At 47.0% G+C, this 14098-nt stretch overlaps 2 protein-coding genes across 2 annotated transcripts; both read right to left on the minus strand.

Moving 5' to 3' along the window:
• Positions 1 to 6373: 6373 nt before the first annotated feature.
• Positions 6374 to 8806, minus strand: F5147DRAFT_743657 (uncharacterized protein; the record flags this gene model as incomplete). The annotated part of the gene is made up of 7 exons (XM_041439615.1): positions 6374 to 6702; positions 7548 to 7626; positions 7789 to 8037; positions 8152 to 8156; positions 8213 to 8290; positions 8378 to 8504; positions 8630 to 8806. 7 exons carry the CDS (start codon positions 8804 to 8806, stop codon positions 6374 to 6376), a joined length of 1044 nt encoding a protein of 347 aa, XP_041296882.1.
• A 602-nt stretch (positions 8807 to 9408) lies between these two features.
• Positions 9409 to 9573, minus strand: F5147DRAFT_543483 (uncharacterized protein; the record flags this gene model as incomplete). Its single annotated transcript, XM_041430287.1, has 1 exon — positions 9409 to 9573. A coding segment is annotated over one exon (165 nt), but the record flags the coding sequence as incomplete, so codon positions are not given.
• Positions 9574 to 14098: the final 4525 nt, after the last annotated feature.

Genomic DNA, 14098 nt, shown 5'->3' on the forward strand with positions numbered 1-14098 from the left:
ATGTAGATCGCATAGCCCGCAAAGGCAGCGGCTAAATGTTCTATGAACGGCGGTAGTGACGCATCTCAAATTGTTACCTCATTGAGCGGCTGCAAGTCATGGATGAGCCGAAGCGACTTTCCATCCTTCTTTATGATGCAAAACCATCTCGAACAGTATGCGGCTGTTGATGGCTCGTACACGCCTGACGAGATCTTTTCTTTGACAATGCGAATGACTTCGCCGACGATAGCCGGTGGGATCGGAATGTTGCGCTGATTCCAAGGCGTGTGCGGGACTGTAGGTATCTTATATGGCGGGAAATATTTTTCATCAAGGCGGCCGTGCTCGGTGGCGCACCAAGTGAACACGAGTTCGTGTACGAGAACAAGCCATCGTACTAGCTTGAGTTCCTCTGGCCATAGCCATTTGGTGGGATCAAGATCGAGCTTGTCGGCTCTTTCTTTCGTGAAGCAGGTACCTGGGACAAAATCAGGAGGGTGAGCGGGTAATTCTGGCAAGCCAGCGAGCGGGTCTTCAGGCAATTGCTGCACAATTCTATACTCGGCCAGCATAGCTGTCAGTACCGTGCAGACTTTCTTCGCGACTGGTTTATATACCAGCGCGTGCAAATCGCAGTCATAATAATACCACTCATTGAAAGCGGCGATGTTCACCTTATTAATGGCAGATCTGGTGGACGTTAGTTGCGCATAATGCGCCAATTGAAGCGGAGACGAAGGAGAAACAGATAACAGGTGCGGCAGACGATGCGATGATACAGAAAACGATGCAATATTGCTCCTTAAGAGCGGAAATGCTTTGCCCTTGGCGCATGCATATTGCAGCGCTTTGGGACTTGAACGGGAATGCGAGACATAATGTGAAGAAGAAACATGGTTAGCGGAATATAACAATGGCGGGTAGATGTCTCCCTGCGGCAACTGCAGATCATCGATACCTAAAAACCCTTCTCCTTGGCTTTCGCCTTTGCGGAGTGCTCAGCGCAGTGTTCGCCATTGAGACAATGGTCGCAGCGCTTGACCCACGGAATGGTTGGGAGGCGCAACTCCTTGCGCGTGTTCGGGTCTGTGATAACAATATCTTGATCTCCGTTAGGGAGATCGTTAGTGCAACATGATGATAATTTGAAGAATGGGCGACTGAGCAGAACTTCAAACGTCGCACGGTTGGTCACTTGTACTTGGAAGTACATTGGACTGCCGCCGAAGTCGAGTGGGACATTCTCGATGACGCCAAGCATAGTGTCGCGCGATGTATTTACCGATTCCATGTTGAGCTTGTGATCCGAATGCAAGCCGACGCCCAATGATTGCCATATTGCGCGTGGCATGACAACAACCTCTGCGCCTTGGTCAAGGACGCAGGTTAAAACTTGACCGCCATAAGTCACTGCGCAAATACAACGTAGCAGCGCAAAGTGGTCAGCAACGACTTTGCCATCGTCGCTTCACATGCGAACACCATCATATGCGCTGAGCCATTCTTCCATTGCGGGATGTCCTGATAATTCATTGACGGATACCGCGCCAACTGTTACTCACCTAGAGGCCATCATATTGCGGAATTGCTTCCTGATTTCGGGTGATGCAGCAAACAGCTCTTGAACCGGGATGTTGAGACTCGTGTCAAGTAGGCGCTCAATAACGCGCTTGTCGGCTTCCTTATCCTCCAATGCATGGGAGTATCGGTATTGACCGGTTGATGTTGCAGCAGCGGCGGGCAGGTTGGCAGTGGTTTTTGATGTATCTGGCGATGGTGCGGTGGTCGTTGATTTGGCGGATTCCTTACTGAATGATGCTGTTGGCGGTGATGCGGTAGTGGTTTTCGAAGTCTCAGCCGCCTTTCCTTTGCCTTTGCCCGACGTAGCTTGGACCTCCGGAGAGACAATCTCCTCAGCCATGGCTATTAGTCTGGACGCAGGACCGGGACATGCACAAGTTTCTCTGCTGACTTCAATGCCGTTGAATCGGACGGTCTTGCTCTTGGCGTCGTCTTTGGCGCTCCCGCACTTTAGATCCCGCCGAGCTGTTGCTAGCGCAAGTGCTTGCGCCGCGCACGCTACATCTAAATCATCCTCATCCTCGTCGGATTTGGGGTCAGCAATGGTATGGATGAATGCAGATGAATCAACATCCACAATGACTTCTATGCCTGGTGACGCGCGGTAAAACATACTGGCGGTAACGCTAGTGCCCGGCAATGCCTCATTGGCTTGTTGATTGCTGTGATAACGATCTAGACAATCTTTGAGCGTGCCGTCGCTCTGATGGCCGGGAATCCAATTGCCGTTGGGAAGTACAAGCTTATTGATCGTGACGTCGAACTTGCATTTGCCAGCTGCAATGTACTGGTCGCGTTCGCAACACCGACCCATGAAATGGTCTGATCCGCCGCAGAATATGCAGCCGCTGGGGCCATAGTTGCCACCACACTTTGCAAAATACTCCTGTTTTACCACAACGTTGGGTGCGGCTTGTTGCTGTACTGGCGCCGGTGATGGGACCATTGGTACGTACGGCGATGCTATTACCGGGATACTCGAAGGTACCATGCTGGTAACACCAATGCCCAGCAACAAAAATGTTGCGGCCATGACGACATCGCTGAATGGGTATGGGTCCCGCGGGTGGTGATCTGGAAATTTAATCATTAGCCGGGTAAGTGTTTGCGCCTGAATATCACTTGGGAAGCCATCTATGAAAATGCGGTCGCGTTCCACTTTACCTATCCAATCTTTTGTGATGAGTGCCCGCGCAATCTTGAGGAACGCGCGCTGATAATCACCCAGCTCTTTGACTGAGTGCATGGGGATGCTCTTTTGGTTATGCGCAATGGTCACTAGGTCGTCGACGGCATACTGCCAATCACCTTCACAACGTAGATACATCGTTTTTACCTCTTTGATGTAGGCGTCATAATCGCTACCTTTCGCCTCGGGCATTTCTGCCCATATCACGTTCGCTTGTTGATAGGTAGTGGATTATGCCTTTGATGCGGTCGCCATGTTGGAGGCGCGCCTCATTGGCGAGGACCTCATAGTTGTCGATGAACGCTAGGAGGTTTTTGGTTGTGCCGTCAAACTTCAGCGCGCCTTCTGTGCCACGGATCGGCATTCTGAAGGTAGGGGTGGTGGACATGATGGTTTGCGATGCGGCGGGCGGAGTTTGAGAGATGGGTTGCTGGATGAGGGGTGATGGGCCATGCGAGAAGATAGCGACTGCAGTGCGGATGGAGTTTGGTGCAGTTTGAGTGGCAGTTGGGTAGTGCGGGATAGTCAAAGAAGAGGCAGCGGTTGTTTTGGTTGTTGGGATACTTGGGAATTCTCGATCTAAATCACTGATGGACGTTAGCACGCTTAGGTTATCAATGTTACGTGTGCTAATGAGTGCCGGTTGTTCGGGCGTCGCGCAGAATGCGCCAGGTAGAAAATTCCTAGGATTATCTAGTGCTTCAAAATCGTCGGACAATTCACCTTGTACTGAATCCTTTGGTGAAGGCATGACTGGCAAAGCGGGCACGCGGTTGCGTGCTATGAATAAATCCAGGTCAGGGCGGGTCGGTTCTGAAACGTTGCGTGGGTGGCGCTTATTTTGCGTCGTGAATAACTCTTTGATAGGCGTTAGCTGCGTGTGCGGGAAAGCGCGGTTGAAACTATTGATCGCTTCTTGGCGCGCAGTGCGGTCCTTCGTAGGTCTCAGCTTTCTACTAGTCTTCTCAGATGATCCCCTCGCGGTGGGCTCCAGTTGTGTGTGAGGAATGATAGCTAGATGAGAAGGGGTGAAAGGGGGAGAAAGGGTGAAGCAGGGTAAAACTCAAATAGACCTCTGGACGTGAGTATAGATTCAGCCCAAGGGGATTGCTACTGAGAATGATTCCTCTAAGTAAAAATATGGAGGGGAAACTTAGAAACTGGTAAGAGTAACTGAGAATGGAAGAGTGCGCGACATTGTGCTTGAAGCGACGCGAGCGCGAGCGAGCCGCCGAGGGTGTGATACGATGTGCGACCGAGTGGCCGAAAGTTTGATGGAGCGCGAAGGTGCAGAGGAAAGCCGATGGTTTATATAGACGTGCGTCTAGCGGCTATGCAAGGAAGATGTGACGCGACGATAAAGAGGGAGGAGAGTTCCGACGATAGAAGCGATGAGTGATGCGTGAATGATAGCGCGACCGTTAATACAGCGTGCGATGTAGTCGGCCGAAGGTTTCTTTTTGATTCTGAGTCTGAGTGTTTGCGTGCAAACAGATGATAATTTCGATAGTGGGAAAAGAAGATACATGAAAATTCCTAAGTCTAAAGTATATATTGTAGCGCGCGTAGCGCTGTTCGGAACCGAGAAGATAATGGTAATACGTATTAAGGGTCTATAATGCAAGTAACGAAACATACGCAATATCACCTCCAAAAATATGATCAGTCTAACGCGAATGAGATAAAATACGCACCAATGAACAAGCGAAGGACATGGATAGGACGGAGGAGGATGCGCGATGGAACTGACGAAAAGCGGATGTGAACCGAAGCGCGCATGTGAGCCGTGGCCGTCGGCCGACGATAGGAAGGGTGCGCGCCGTGGTAGTGATAGCGTGCGCTGCGCTAGGACCTGAGAGATACTGCAAAAATAGCCTCTATGAGGCTACAAGGACTACAAGTCCTACACCGATTTGCTGTTCACAAAAAGGCGACATCCTGCAGTATGAATTGAATCTGCTGCAGGAGGTGCACCCTCCACTACTAGGCACTCCGAAGTGAGGACTTGAGCTATATAAAAAGATCAATTGTAAGCAGGCAAAGACTGAAATTGAATAAAAACATACCTTGTTTAGCTTCCCCAACTTTTTTGATGCTCATGGTCCCCGCTGTAGGACTTGGAGTCCTTGTAGCCTCATAGAGGCTATTCTTGCAGTGTCCCTCAGGTCCTCACACAGTGTGCGCTACCACTAACATGGCCTGCATCCTTTCCATCATTGGCTGATGGCCACAGCTCATGCGCACACATCAGCTCACATATGCTTTTCTTTGGCTCCATCGCTGTAGCACTCAAGCTTGCGCTAGGCTCATATTCAGCTATTTTCCAATGCATGTCAAATGCCCATCGCACATGAATCACTTCCCGATGTTATCCGACTCTCACCCGCTCAATCCGATGTTTATCCGTTAAACCCAATGCTAATCTGCTAATCCGACACTAATCCGACGAAACCTGACACTAGTCCAACAAACCCGACACTAGTCCAACAAACCCGACGTTTCCTGCACATTGGACCCGATATTTTCCCATGCACTTGTCCTCCCTATGTCCTGTCCTGTCGTATCTATCCCCACTAGGTGTGCAGTTACTTGTTTTCACATCGCTAACATTGTAGAACATGTTATTACATGTCTGCAGTACATTGTGTCTTATTACATAGGACATTGGACCCGAAAATCAGCACTACTACTTTCGCCTATAGCACTCCAAAATTCTACATAGACACTGTATATTTCGCATACCTCCTACCTATTTACTTGCCTTTCTACCTCCAAGTAGGAGGAGGTCATCCAATATTAGTAGTTCTTAGCTGAATTCCACAAATATCATCCTTTCTTTATCCGAAACACTTTGAAACATCCGACATTCGCTATCCCCGACATTCACTATATTCCTGACACAAACCCAATGCAAACCCAATGAACCCCGCTAACCCAAAACCTGAAAACATCGGACCAGACATTTTGACATCAGACTTGTAATTATACCTTTGGACTTTGTTTCCCACGCTTCAGACTATCTTCCTTTTCATATAACTGATTATTCTAATACCAAACAGCAAACCCCTCAGGTCAAATGCACTTGTCTTGCAAGTATAGCAGACTAGGCTGTGCAAGACCACAACAACATTATATATTTGGCTGAGAGTTTATCCACATGTTCCCTACTCAGCCATTGTTGTATTGTTACACCAGATGAGTACAGCTACCTATGGAGAGATGAGGACATACCTTTGGAAGCTGCCAACTAATCGGAAATTCAGGTAATCCTATGGGTTCATCGTCTTCATCATCACTAGTGGCATTGTCAGGTAAAATGTCCAAGAGGTCAGCCTCTTCAGCAATCTCTTTGAGTGCAGGGGCAATATGTTTGTCAGTATCATCCTCGGGGGAGGTATCTGTGAGTGCCAATGAAATTGGTACAAGCCTGTACATGACAGCTTGTGATGGTCCTGTGCTCTTGGAAAGCATAATAGCAAGATTGATTGCCATATTAGCACTGCTGTTGAAATGAGTAGCAGATGCTAGTGGGGTAACCCATTTACTCTGTAACTGAAGAAGGTGATCCTGTTGTTGTTGGAGTGGGAATATGTATGTATGATCTTGTGAAATAAGTAATGATCATCGATGTAAATGAAATTGCTTACTTGTAGGAGAGTGGAGAGCAAGTTCTAGCACAGCGAGCTCAGCTCCAAACCATTGACAAAGGTTATCTGCTTTGAGCCCAATGCAGTGCTGCTCTTCATGGCACCGTTCCTGTTTAAGCAACACTTGAATGCCATCTCTTACATCAGTGTCTTTGATCCAACGAGGGACATCTTCAACAGATGGAGTGATCCAAACATCCTCCATCAGTGTCTGATCTTTGCGAAGATCAGTGAGCTTAGTAGGGAGAGGAGTAGGAAGCAGGACACCCCAGGACGGTGTAGAGATACAACAATTGCTGGACACTACACGAAGTAAGTAGCCAGCAATATAAAAAATGTGTTGTGGTTGTGCACAGCCTAGTCTGCTATACTTGCAAGACAAGTGCATTCGACCTGAGGGGTTTGCTGTATGGTATTAGAATAATCAGTTATAACAAAAGGAAGATAGTCCAAAGCACGGGAAACAAAGTCCAAAGGTATAATTACGAGTCCGATGTCAAAAACGTCGGGTCCAATGTTTTCGGGTTTCGGTTTAGCAGGTTCATCGGGTTAGCGTCAGGAATGTAGCAAATGTTGGGGATAGCGAATGGTGGGTTACTGTCAGATGTTTCGGATAAAGAAAGGATGATATTGCAGAATCCAACTAAGAACTACGAATTATCAGGTTTTGACCACTAAGTATCGGGAAACGGCTCCCTACTACTTGGATAATGATAATACTCGTAGTCAGTCCAATATATATATGAGTACATAGAAATCCGGAACCCTATAGGCAAAAGTAGCGGCCGACGATTTCGGGTCTGAAGTACATGTAAATGAACACAAGGCGCTGCGGATGATGGGAAAACATGTAATAGCGCTGGCTATGATGTGAGTAATGTGTGAAATAATCAACTACGCACCTAGTGGGGCTAGCAAGATGGGATGGGACATGGATAGGACAAGTGCACAGGAAAATATCGGGTCTGATGTGGCCGAAACGTCGGGTCCACTAGTCAAAGTGTCGGGTTTGCGTCAGGTTGTGCGGGTTAGCGTCGGGTTACATCAGAAAGTAATGGGCATTAGACGTGTATCAGGAAATAAATGAATATGTGCTCAATGCAAGCTTGAGTGCTACAACGGGTCAAAGATGCTCTCCAGATGCTCACAATAGGAGTTAAACTTGCAAATCACTGTCATCAAGGCCAGCTGGCACTTAGCAATAGCCTTACGTGTCTGCTGATGTAGCTTCGTACCTTGTAGAATGAGTGAATATTCTGAGGCACAAAAACAGAAGGATTATACATTACCAAGTGCCTGATTTGCACTGCCAACTGCACAGTCAAGTTTGTCCCATTCAAAAAAGCTTCCTATCACTCTCTTCCAGATATTTATTTTGAGATCACACACCATAAGAAGGGTTCGAACAAAATCCAAATCAATGCCCTGAAGTTCTGGAAATCTGTCATGAACATTGAGAGAGGAATATGATGTTTCAACCTTGCTCATCAAGTGATCATGGCTGTGCTTGAGGCTCTCCAGAGCATCTAAGGTTTCTTCAGTAGCCGAGCCCTTCTCTACAATGGTCCATGTGAGTTGCAATGCCCTGTCCAATGCATCTAAATCAGCCTGCAAAGTAAGGACAATGTCAAGCTCCTTCTTCAGTCATGCAGGAGCATCTGTCAATGGGGATATGTTGATCTTAGTATGGAAGTGGTACCCGTGGACTTATGAGCACAAATGGACAGTTGGGACTTCTTCTGATCCACCCACTTTTCCTGAAGGTCTTGAGCTTTGATGCCGCAATTATCTAAAACTTCTTATGCTGCTGCACCCTGACCATTAACTCCATGCTTGAGCCACTGTTTAATCAAATTGCCAAGATCTGTTTGCATCTCAAGACCAATGGCACCTGCTTGCCGGTCTATCAACCACAGACACTTCTGGTGCTATCCATGAACTACAGTCAACAAATAATCATCAGAGTACTAGCACCAACTCACCGATGATGACCTTTGAATGCCAATTAATTTGACGAACCTTGACCATAGTCTTTCAGTTCCCTCCCTGTCTGAGAGGCCAAGACCATTGCACATGCGAGGGTTATACTTGAGCTGACACACCCACTTGTGGCCATATGCATGCATAGCCATGGTTGCAAATCAAAGATGCGAAGTTACTGAATTGGGGAGAATATCATACTATATAGATAGATATAAGGTTAAAATGTATCTATTAAAGAAGCACTTACTTGAGATAATGACCGTGAGAGAACACAACCAACATCATACAGGGCAATGACAGTGGCTTCCTGCAGCAATAGAGTAAACAGATGCTCGATGAGTGCTATGGCGTATTTCTGTTGCTCGCCAGGTAAATCAATGTTAGCAAAGAAGAGCAGGATATCGTGACGGCATATCAGAGCCATGCCACCCATATCATTGAAGGAATCCATCACAGCCTTCTGCTTCTTACCATCCACGGCCTCATATGAGTGCTCACATTGGTCAATTGCCTCATCTGGTACTAAAGAAGTGCAAATCTTCGGTGCACATTTACGCTGTGAGAGGATGTGTCGCCCAATGTTGTCCACTTGAGCCTTGGAAAGAAAATATATGGGGTTGTAAAAGCATGGACAGTCACCCACAGATTGTCGATGTCAATGATGGAAATTGCCATCTGTTGCAACGTGTATGTCGCCACCTTCACTAAGAGGTCTACCAAAAAGGACACCTCCAAAGCAGGCTGGGCAATGCTGCATGAGAATGGAGGTGCACCGGCCTTGGATCAATGTTGTACTAGATCACATGGGGGTGGTTACGCCAGGGTTCTTTTGAGATTAAAGTTTATGGGCCTCATACACTTGTTCACAACAAATTTGAAGTGTCGCTTCAGTCTGCCGTTCAACCTCAATCTGGAGGATGTCGAACCACTAGACAGCTTGGCCAAGTCCACAACGAAATGGTTCTTGAATAAGTTGGCCCTGTGTTTTACTAATGAGTGATTGTCAAAGCCTGAAAAGTCAAAACTCACATCTGCATTGGTCATGAGAAAGCCTCTGCAGGCATAATGGGTCTTTAGGATGTGAGCAAGCGCATGGATAGCATTGCATGAATGCTTGAACAAAGCATGATAGAATGTGAGTAGGTCTGTAGAAACGGCCATGCGTGGTTGGGAGGGAGCAGTAGGAAAGAGGCCATGTTAAGGAGGACTTGTGAAAGTGTTGAACATCAGCAAGCCAATACATCAATAGAAATGAAACCTGGAACTGTCAATTAAGGCAGCAGATGAGGAACAAACTACTTATGGTCAAAAAAGAGACCAACTATGGAAAATTGATGTGTACAATTACTATGGCTTGTGCAAGTGGATATGACCAGATGGACTTCTGGAAGAGCATGCCCATGTGTCCTTGTAGAATATTTGAGATGAGGATCTACCAGGGTTGGGATAAGCACTTTCCAAGCATTATATAGATTGTTTGCCATCTTGTTGGGCAAGAGACGGCAACACCCAAGCTCTACCTTAGGCACATTTGTAGGGCAAGATGCTACTTGATCAGGCTGGGCTACCTCATCGGTGATGTAATTGTTATCATTGTAGTTGGAACTTAGGGTATTGTCAATGTGACCAACAGTATGGTCAATATCCATTGGGGCTTGAGATTCAGTAGAGGTGGGGGTTTCAGTAGTCAAAACTTGGGGCTGCATCAACACAGCCATTTGGTCGAGGAGGCACTGATGCTTGGAGTTGACACCAGGAATGTGAACAAGAGTCTGTGTTTTTTAGGGTCTCGAGCTTTCTTTGGGCTTACAAAGTGGTGTCCTAGCCCCATAGATGTCGGTTGAGTGCCACATGTGTGGCGGGCAGGCAGCATGGTGATGGACATAGTGGTGTAAAACAAGAGGCAACAAAAAGAACTTGGGAAATAAAAATGACAAGCAGCTGCAGAGCATAGTAGAGGTCTGCCAGATCTGATGGGTGCACCATATGCATGGAGCCTATCTGGGGGCTCAACGAGATGGGACAGGATATTGGCAAACATTGTAGAGGTATATACAAGATAAATGGGGAGGTGCTGGGGAGGGCCGCAAGAGGTTGCAAGGCATATTATGTGTGTGCTATAAATAGAACATCCACGAGGGTGGGTCTGTGAGACTATATAATGCCTACATAATAATACCATCTAAGTAGGGATCCACATGGTGTGGAAACAACAATCTTGCTGGGTGGCAAGAAAAGGTTGGGTCAAGCTAATGCCTACCTGCTATGTCTATACAGACACATTCGACCCTAAAGGGAATTGCTACTAGTACAACGGAGGATATGTGCGACCCGAGGGCGCATTAAGCGTGGGAAAATAGTGGACAAGGTATGTGTGAGGTGTAGGAATGTATCCGAGGCTATCCGAAGCACGGGAATGCACGGCCGAAGGTGCGGAAAGTGCGGGAAAGTGCGGACAGGGTATAGGGAGGTTAAGGAACGAGGTTCAGAGAGAGCGAGGGCAAAGGTATATTGCGAGGTAAGGAAAGACTAGGTATAGGGACCTAATAGTGGCTAAAAAGCGCGCACTACAAGGGACTACTTCGAAGGTAAACCTATAGGGAGAGGTATCCAGTATGAGGGAAGTGTGTAAGTAATACTAAGAAGTAGCCAATTTATACTATCTAGACTCTCACTTGGAGAAGGAAGGGATAGGAAATATAGGAAATATGTAAGGACATGTAATAAGGCTGCAACACATTTTACAAGCCTCGAGGTAAGGAAATCCACATACCAATGGGGTTTGGATGGACTATGGATAGACAAGGGACCTTCCTAATGCGTTTCCGAGGTATCCGAAGCGTGGGAACGCGTGTCTGATGTGGCTGATGCGCGGGAAAGTGCGGATAAGCGGATGTGCAAAGCATGGGAAAAGTGGGTTTGGGTTTGGACAGAGGTTACTTGCTGGAAAAATGATGGACAATGATAAGGAAACTCATAGTGCTCTATACTCCTTGACACATATATGGACATGACCCATTTGCAGCCCAAGGAGGATCCGAGTGTCACAACGGGTAAACCCTGGGGTATCAGAGACCTCACCCGCACCTGCACCTGCATAAAGGGTATGGGTTTTTGGGGGGTATGGCAAGTTTGTACCCTTACCTATATCTGTGGGTAATACATATAAATATGAAGTTAGAAATTATAAAAATGAAACACTCACCTCCTGTGAACAGCAGGCAGCAACTTGAATCAGCGTGGCTCAAGCTCTGATGAGGATCGACAGACTCGCAAACTGCAAATGGTGGGCGACGACTTGGATCAGCATGGCTCAAGGTCCAATGAGGATCGACAGACTCACTCCCTGTGAACAGTGGGCAATGACATGGATCAGCATGGCTCGAGCTTCAACAAGGATCGACAGACTCACTTCCTGTGAACGGTGGACGACAACATGGATCAGCATGGCTCGAGCTTCAACAAGGATTGATGCACTCACTTCCTGTGAACAGTGGGCGATGACATGGATCAGCATGGCTCGAGCTTCAATGAGGATCAATGCACTCACCTCCTGCAAATAGTGGGCAGCGACTTGAATTAGCATGGCTCAAGCTCTGATGAGGATCGACAGACTCACTTCCTGTGAACAGTGAGCGACGACATGGATCAGCATGGCTCAAGCTCCAATGAGGATCAATGCACTCACTCACTGCAAATGGTGGGCAATGACTTGGATCAGCATGGCTCAAACTTGAAGGAGGACCAATACACTCACTTTGTCTACTTGAAGGTAGGTGTTGTGTTGAAGAAGATGGAGGGGCATAGCACACTATAGTACTAGGCAGGTGTAAGCATTAGCAATAGGCAGTACAAGTGTAAGCATTACTATAGTTCTCGATTAGATAATGTACTGGTCAAACCCGAGCGCAGGTGTGGGTGAGGGTCCAGGTACCCAAAATGCGGACCCCCACCCATACCCAAGGGGTACCCGCACAGGTTTTCAAAATCCGTGCATATGCCTACATCTAAGAGACCTTTATTGATACCAAGAACTAATGCCTGAGGTGACCATGCATGCGATACATCCCTCCTGTGTAATTATCCATCTGTGGCTGTGCCTGGTGAGCACCTCTTCATTGGAGGCTGCACTGGGCGAGGTCCCGTGAATTGCAAAGTAGATCTAGTCACTGCCTCACACGAAGGTCTCAAAATTTAATATGACAATGACAAAGCTTTCAGGAGGCCATAACTTAGGTACCAACAAAGGAAGTAAGAAGCAAATTGTATTAATTTATCAACAAAGATCATCATCTACTAGATCCTCTCAAGGAGGAATATCAAGGCAGGGATGTTCATCTTCATTGTCAGTGAGTCATCCCAGTGGCTACCAACACAGAAACATCCTTCCACTTTTCTTTGAATGATGCTGACAGACTGTGTCAAATGAATGCCTGCCACTTCGCATATGCAATCAGGCCCTCCATCTCCTCTGACCTGGCCAGCATTTACAAACTTGTACAGTCCTCCCACCATTGCACCTGCTAGTCAAAAAAGGCTAGAACTCACTGCATCTCTTCCAACAGTAGTTGAATCTCCTTGGACCATTAGTTTTGATGTGCCCTAGCTTTACACCACTCAACATGAAGTGCTGCAGTCTGAAATTAGCCCTGAGCATGTTAAAATGAAAGCAGACCTACAGTCTTGCAAACTTTTGGCATTGCTGTTGGAGACTCCATGTGTCAGCCAAATCCAAGACATAATGGCTGTGCCTTGTATTTGCCCTACAAAGTCTCCCATAGGACAGAGGTCAGATCTTATGAGCAGCTGTAGTTTCCGTTCCCAACCTGTTACGGCACACTAATTCTCTTCGCTTCTCCTTTGTTACCGGACAATGGTACTTAAACACAGCTGTTGATGAACGACCAATGACTTTCCAGACTCTTACTCATATCGTCGCCAAGCTGACTTTCCATGCTAGTAACCATCATTATGTTTAGCCGATCATCTCTTATCAAAGCGGGCTGTCTGCACCATGGTTACTATCTCCTATCTCTTATCTCTTATTGTCTACCAAGCGGGCTGTCCGCCTTCTATCTTGATACACATTTACAAGCTCCGCTTGAACTCTCGCTATATAGATACATAGCGTACCACATGTAGTTCTTCACTTTAATCTACTGGGTTCTACCTGGAACTAGTCCTTTAGCAAGGTCCCCAACCTTGCTATCTAAGAACCATTATTCTAAGGAAGTCGCCAATACTTGCCTTAGCCAGAAACCTCTGACCTCTCATTCGAGAGAAGAACCACGTCTGTCTCGCCGAATCTCAGTCCACTCGGACTAAGACAGCTCGACATACCCCAGTCGTAACAAAAGATTAAAGTCTTACCATAGACGCCACCATCTGCGACGTCAGCAGACACCACGACTTCGCTAACTCCTTTGATCGGAGCTTTGAACCTAGGCGCGCTACCGCCAATACCACCGTTAAATACAATGGCGACCACTACCAAAGAAGTAGAAATTAAGATTGGTTCTCCCCCCGAATTCGATGGAGATCGCGACGAATCGCACAGGTTCATGCTGAACTGTAATGCGTATTTAGATATCAACAAGAAGATCTATGACAGCGATAAGAAGAGAGTAATCTTCGCACTCTCGTTCATGACCAAGGGCAATGCAGCCGCTTGGAAAGAAGACTTCATGGAGACCGCTCAGAACTCCAAACGAAAGAA

Source organism: Suillus discolor (genome assembly GCF_016758755.1).
Source record: "Suillus discolor strain FC423 chromosome Unknown F5147scaffold_8, whole genome shotgun sequence".
NCBI classification, from domain to species: Eukaryota; Fungi; Basidiomycota; class Agaricomycetes; order Boletales; family Suillaceae; genus Suillus; species Suillus discolor.